The sequence below is a fragment of the Nylanderia fulva genome, unplaced genomic scaffold (assembly GCF_048542155.1).
Source record: "Nylanderia fulva isolate GAGA-0341 unplaced genomic scaffold, ASM4854215v1 Scaffold245, whole genome shotgun sequence".
NCBI lineage: Eukaryota > Metazoa > Arthropoda > Insecta > Hymenoptera > Formicidae > Nylanderia > Nylanderia fulva.
Genome location: NW_028190309.1, coordinates 1 through 7,500, shown reverse-complemented (window position 1 = coordinate 7,500; position 7,500 = coordinate 1). Strand labels below are relative to the sequence as shown.

The 7,500-nt window shown below is 33.8% G+C and overlaps 1 protein-coding gene across 1 annotated transcript; it reads left to right on the top strand.

Annotated features, from left to right (window-relative positions):
* Nucleotides 1-2,444: 2,444 nt before the first annotated feature.
* LOC146723010 (uncharacterized) lies at nucleotides 2,445-4,663 on the top strand. The gene is made up of 4 exons (XM_085483340.1): nucleotides 2,445-3,109; nucleotides 3,277-3,994; nucleotides 4,190-4,309; nucleotides 4,393-4,663. The coding sequence occupies exons 1-4, from the start codon at nucleotides 3,085-3,087 to the stop codon at nucleotides 4,661-4,663; spliced, it is 1,134 nt and encodes a 377-aa protein (XP_085339466.1). The 5' UTR covers nucleotides 2,445-3,084.
* The last annotated feature ends 2,837 nt before the right edge of the window (nucleotides 4,664-7,500 follow it).

Sequence of the window (7,500 nt, the reverse complement as noted above, 5' to 3'; positions counted from 1 at the left end):
GAGTCCTTTTTTGCCTTTCCAATCTCTCTCTTGTAGTCCCTTCTTAGTCTGCAGTATATATCAAAACTGTATTCATACGCCTTTTCATATTTAAGTTTCCTGTACCGTTTACAGCTTCTACGAGATGCCGCCAATCTTTTCTTTAAGTTGGTCAGTTGTTCGCTCTACCACGGTACTGTTTTCCTAGACAGAGGTCTTCTCCTACTTAGATTGCTACTGCATATAAGATCAATCTTTCTATTAAATAGATTAACGGCGTTCTCCGGACTTGTATTTGTGATTTCTTTACAAAAGGTCCCATTGAGTTCTGATTTAATAACATCGCCAAACTGATCCCAATTGACCTTCTTTAAGTTATAGAGTTGTCCTGTGATTACCTGATTTGTTTCTGAATTTTTATTGTTGTTATGTTCAAAGTATATACAATTATGGTCTGAGGAAGTCATTTTCGGGAAGACCTTCCAATCATTAATATCCTTCAGGACTCCACTATTCACCACAGTCAAGTCTATATTGGCCTCTCCTATTATAGTAGAGAACGTTGGTTCGTTTCCAGGCTGATTCAAAATGTATACATTTTTATTTATTAGGAAATCCTCGAGTAATTCGCCTTTCGCGTCGTTCTCTTTGCAGTACCAAGTTTTGGAGTGAGCATTGGAGTCCATTGATATGATCATGTCGTGGCTTTTGAACGTTTCTATTATAGTCTCCAACTTATTAATAAAATAGTTTAGCTCCATGGAAAATTGACAATAAACTGATACCAAATATAAGTTTACTTCATTATGTACTATATGTGCGCAAGCTATATGTTCGTCCGTAAACTGTTCGATTTTTGTGACAGTTATTTCCTGATTATATACAACTATAGCAGCTTTTGTATCTGTCACCTTATTACTTTGAACAACTCTTGCACCAAGTGAAGCGCAGCCTTTGACTTGTCCTTGGAATACGTATGGTTCTTGTATCAGACACACATCAATGCCTTGTTCCTCTACTTTTAATCTTAATTCGTATGATGCCGTCTGCGAACGGCCAACATTTATTTGAAAGAATTTTATCATTATGTATAATCTATTTTATTCTTTACGATTTCAGTTACTCTTAGATACTCCGGGCATCTCTTGTCACTTACAGTATGATGTGTGTCTTTCCTTTTAGCTCTTGTACAATTAGCGCAGACTGCAGATTTCTCTCTCTCTCTGAGCAATTGGTGCTTATATGGCCCGCCCCCCCCACAGTGTCCACAAGTGGGGGTCTTTTCCTTGCAGTGTTTAACACTGTGGCCTAAGCCTAGACAACGGAAGCACCTAGTCAAGGCTAAGTAATCATTAACCTTGTATGATCTCCAGTCAATATATAGTCGTTCTTGCTCCAAGAGTTTTCTTCTTATCTCTCCTGTCACCTCTATTACCCAGTTATTAGTATTTCTGGTTTTAACAAATGTGTTGTATCTGTATTTAACCCTGCTTTTATTTTCCTGCTTGGCGATTCCAAGTTTTTCAACATTCTTAGACTAAAATTGTTCGATAAACTGCTCCTTTGTGACCGACTTTTCTACGTCATATACTATCATACTGGGTCCAGTTTTCTTAGGCAGCTCTGTTTTTAGCCCGCATTCATTGTCTTCTATTATCTGCTGGATCTTTTTTAATTCGTTTCCACCTTCCGTTTCCACTAGAATGCCTCTGTCTCCCACCTTTCTCATTCTTTTAATCCTTATTTCTTTAATTAACGGATTCATTTTCTTTGTAAGTTTTTCTTTGACATCCTCACACGTTAAATTGTCCTTTTCATTTAAAGGCTTAACAATCATTACCGAAGAATTAGTCTTGAATCCGCTTTTTAGTGTAGTACGTTGGATAATTTCTTTTTTTTCTGTTTCAGATGCTGCTGTTCCGGACCATGGAGTGAACGCCACTTGAACATAGGACATCGAACTGATAGAATTTTTCGATGCCAGGTAAGTACACTTTAATTTTTCTCTCTCAACGATACTCTCTTGTAATTTCCCTTCTAGTAGCACCCACTTAGACAATATGAACTTAATTGTATTCTTATTGATTTTATTGTTTTCATTAAAGAGAAACTCTTCTAGAGCTACTCTTTCAGATCTCACTTCTTCTAGCGTAACTTCCTTGTCGTCCTTTTCAACTTTCGGTGAGCCTTTTTGTTCCAGTTTCTCTCTTTCCACACTATTCGCACTGCTTTTTTGAACAGGTTCAGGAAAAATAAATACATCATTATCATCAGTTTCTCTGGTATTTTTTGAACTGGGGCGTTTTGTCGTTTTTTTTTTCAGCCGGAGAGTCGTATGCCTCCTCACCTTGTTCAAGCAAAGCGCTAAAGCAAGGCCTATTTATTCCTCCAGTTATTATTTTCGCCGATGGTGGTGGTGATCTGGGAATAGACTCCCTCCTCTTGAACGGGTCCTGTTCTTTATCTCCGGGTTTGTGTTTCATCGTTAACTTTGGTTTGAGTGTATTTTTAGTTTTTTCATTTTTCTCCATTTTTCATCCCACGAGTATGGTAGGAACAAGTATCAAGTGATTCAGAGCCTCCATGATATCACCAAGCCTAGCTACTCTGGGGGGTCGGCAGGTACCCCAGAGGGAACGTTTGCGACCGCGCTGTTTCACGTCTTCGTGGCCAAGCAGCCATCGGCACGTTGCCTTACACCTTGGCTTAAGACGTTTGGTGCATTCTTAGTCTGTCCTCTCCTTCCAAACTCATCCGGCAAGGTTGAACCTACCAGGGGCATAGCCCCCGCCGGCATGACTTCGAAGGTTTGTTCGCGTCGCATGCCCTAACATGCTCCTTCTCACTCCAATGCGCTCCAATACGTTCGTGTCACCGGAAACAAGATGGCGACTAGATGTTCGCGTCACGTTAGAGCATACTCTAAGGAGCAATTAGGAGCACGCTCTATTTGCCTCACCTTCGAAGGTGGTGCATTTGGGGCTATTTTATCGCGCATGCGTGTGAAGCTTGTACTGTAAACAGTATCCACTGCTCAAGAGTCGGGTAGTCCAATAACCTCGCTTTTATTATTCGGCTACGCCGTCACTGTCTTGATATTTCACAATGGAAACTTCTTTTAAGTATTCAGGTAAGAATTTTATATATGATGCTGATTACTTAAATACTCATAATACTTTTTATATTTTTACTTAATTAACTAATAAAATAAATTCTAAGAGATAGATTAAATGATTTTATTCTAAGATAATTTAAATTGCATAAATATTGTACTATATTAATAGTTTTATTTTTCAGCTGTGAAACCTAAACTGGTATCATTAAAATTAATTAAGCCTCCCCAGACTTTTGCGTGTACTTCTGTTGTAACTGCTACAACAAACTCGACACAGTTCCTAACCACAACTGCGCCTTTGGATTCTGTACTGAATAAAATAAGTTTTTCTACAATTCAACCTCAGACTATAATCCACGAGAGTCCTTCTGTTACAGTTCCTGTAACAAGCTCTATGCAGTACACACCTACAACTTTGTCTTCACTAGACTCTTCAATTGTGAATGCTTTACTAAATAAAGCAGGTCCTTCTGAAATTCAGCCTCAGATTAAAATCCATGAGAGTTCTTCTGTTACGATTCCTGTAACAAGCTTTATGCAGCACACGCCTACAATTGTGTCTTCATTGGACTCTTCAATTATAGACTCAGATAATGAAAAAGAGAATACTTCTGGTGTCAATAATGATGGCTATTTTATTTGGGACTATAAAACCATAATGTTGTTTTTCACAGAGTATGAACAGCATGAAAAAAAATTCCAGAAAAGAAAATATCAAAGTAAAGAGGCTATGTTTCAAGCGATAGCAGAATCCTTCCAAGAAAGAGGTTATGTGAATGCTACTAAAAATCACATGAAAAATAAATTTAAATTGTTGAAGAAGAAATGGGATAAACATATCAAACAGACCATGGGAAAAAATAGTTCTGGAAAAGGCACTAAACCTCTTCCATTTAAAGAGTAAGTTCTATCTTGTGTTTTCTGTATATAATTATATATATGATATTTTTGAATTAAACATTATAATTAATAGTTCAGTCGATTTGTTTCATATTTTTATTTTGTCATTCTTACAATATTCTGTTTTTATTAAGTAGTTAGTATTATATTTAGTATTTAACAAGTAAGTAATAGAATACATATGTATCTTTACAGTGAAATGATAAACTTATTTGGAAAAAGTCACAGTGGAGTGCCATCTTTTGTAGCTGGCCGCAATGGAATGGTTTCTCAAGAAGACATTTTGCAAAAAGTGGTCAGTCAACATTTGTCTCAGTGAGTAATCATCTCCTTAAAATGTTTTTTAATTCATTTCTAGATATATTTTTAGATATAATTTAAAATGTTTTCTATTATAGGAATGTAAATGAAGAACAATCTTCTATTGCACTAGACTCGCCACCTTCGACACCATCTGCAGTTAACAGTCAATCTCAATCAGTAATAGGTAGCAGCAAATCGTCCATGACGGATAGCAGTTGCTCATCTTTAATAAATACAAAAGCAAAAGTACGAGATGGCAAATTGGCGCATACTCTACAATCACTTAAGGAATCCATCTGTGCTGTGCTACAAAGAGAAAGTGATGCCAAACAAGAAACACGTACAAAATATCCTGACGGAGCTTAAAAAATGTAATGAATTACAAATAGAACAATTACAATTGCAAAAAGAACGAAATAGTATCTTACAAAGGCAACTTAAGATACTAGAGAGAATAGAAAGTAAAAAATACTCAACACAAGAATTATCAGACGAAGAAGATTATAAGATATAATAAGACTGAAGGTTTACTAAATTATATGTATACATAAGACATTCATAAAGTTTGTTCCTTTGCCTACTTAAAGGAGAAAATGTAGTAAAACACATTTATTAATCTTTTCTACATATAAATTCTGCGAAGTTACACATTTTTCCTGACAAGATCTGTCAGATATAGTAATTATAAAAATAGACACATTGTCTTTTAAAAAATGTTAATAAGATATTATTACAAATTTATAAAATTTATGAACAGTTTATTAAGTTTAATTTTAATTTTGTTAAAAGACAAGTGTGTTGGTTTTTACAATAATTATATCTTAATTAGATCTAATAATTAGATCTTTCATCATTGGGAAAAATGTGTAACTCTACAGGATTCAAAGGTAAAAAAAAGCTAATAAATGTACACATTTTCAATCACTTCATTTTTTACTTTATAACCAAAGTTACAAACTTTATGAACATTTTACGTAAATGAAGTTATATGTATTTAAAATTTATATAATTTTGTTAATTTTATTTAAAATTTTTATTTCAAGTTGAAATAACTTTTATTTTATTAAAGTTTATTTTAGTTTTTTATTTATTTATTTTCTGTTATTTTGATAAACAGCGTGACAAAGCTGTATCAAGCTCTGCAAGAGAGGAAAGCTACATTTACTTATTGAGTTCTTTTAGTTGAAAAAAGCTGCATTTATTTATTGAGTTTTTTTAATTGGGAAAAGCTGCATTTACTTATCGAGTTTTTTTTTACATAATAAAGCAGCATTATTTACTTGCAGTCAAGCGTACAAAACGTGATTGAAAATCAAAACTGTCATTTCTTGTTCAATTTACATTTTTTTGTTAATTATCGATAAAAAATCATAATAAAATATATATTTGCATTATGCAGTTATATTTCTCTATTTGTATGAAAAATAGGCGTATATGACAATAAAAGACTGATGTATGGATAAATTTTTAACAAAATTGTTTTATTTGTTGTCTTACATATTACATAAGAATTTATTTTATAAAATTTAATATCAAACTTTAATAATTTTTAATTAAAATGAGCTGAATAGAAGATATATAATCGTAATATTCATAATTATTAATAAATGAAATATATTTGTGTAATCGTTATGGTTATAATCGTTATAATCTTGAAACTATAATTGTACATTGTTTCCTAATTTTTATAACTAAAAAAACATAAATATTTGAAAGCACTTTGATAGTTTTGTACATTAAATACATATCATACATATTTTTAATTGAACGACACAGATTGATACAATGCAGTATGTGATATGTCGACGTTGACAACGACACGATATCGATATTTAAAAAAATAATAAACATAATATTTAAATATTAATATTAGAACATAATATTTAAACAAATTTATTTGGATACTCTTATTCAAATCATCGTTGAAACAGTTGTCTACATAATTCGTCTCTGAGATCGCGACCATGTCGATCATCATCCGGATCTTCATTTCTATCTGCTGCTGGGACATTATGTAACAATACCTGCGCATTTATATCAGCATGGTTGTCGACTTCAGGTTCTTCCATGTGTTGCAAATCATCCAAGTCAGCCAAATTGTGAAGAACGCAGCAAGCGAAGATGAATTTGACGATAAATTGCATATTCCTCAACTTGAGGAAATATAACTGTCTGAAACGTTGTTTCAGTATTCCAAATCCATGCTCAACTGAAATTCTGCATTGACTGTGTATACGATTAAAATTTCTTTGGGCCTGTGTCAAATGTCCATTATCCCGATATGGAGTAATTAATTGGAGAAGGCATGGATATGCAGCATCTCCAAGAAGTATGCTTCCATCTAAAATAAAAGCATGTATATTTAAAATTAACAGCTAAGGCTAAGGCTGCTTTTTGATATTCATTCTGCTAGTTGAAAATCTATATTTTATATTATGTACTACAGATTTATAATACTGGCAGTAAATATCAAAACGTAGCCTATGAAAACATTTACAGTGAAGTATATATTTTAATCATAAATCTTACAGATATGGCAATGCATAGTCAACCACATCTACATACACAGAAATATTGAAAAATGTTTCTTTTTTTAATCTCCTCCGGACTTTCGAATACAGAAACTGTTGACGCATGTCATAAATTTGTATAATCAATAGACTCTTATATTAATCGCTCGTATATCAACGGAAAGGTTCGATCGTTCGAACCGACACACGACAACATTATCGACCTTGTTCACCATCCCATGTGATAAGAGTCACGCTGTCACGTGTACATTTTATTTACTCCTATTCTTTCGTCGCTCCGATTCGCCGAAACAAACATCCGATCCCGAGAAAGAGAGGATTCCGTGACGAAAACTCGGAACGCTCCCGAAAACCGAGAATCAGATCTCTGCGAACCGTGCTATCGATCAGCTGCAAATACAAGTAAACATATGTTCGTTGCTGTAATCACTTTCCTCTCGGAGCGAGCCTTCACGAGGCTGTACAAGCCACCAGTCGATCAACAATAATTTGAATTAGAGCGACGCCGTCGCGCCTACTGATATCGACAACAGAAACTATAGATAATTACCAGTTCATATCTACAAAATATCTACGATTTTAACCGAATTGAATAAGAAATATAAAAATATTTGATTAAAATACAGTAATTAATTATGAATGTAATAAGTTCATACTTCCACAAAATATTGG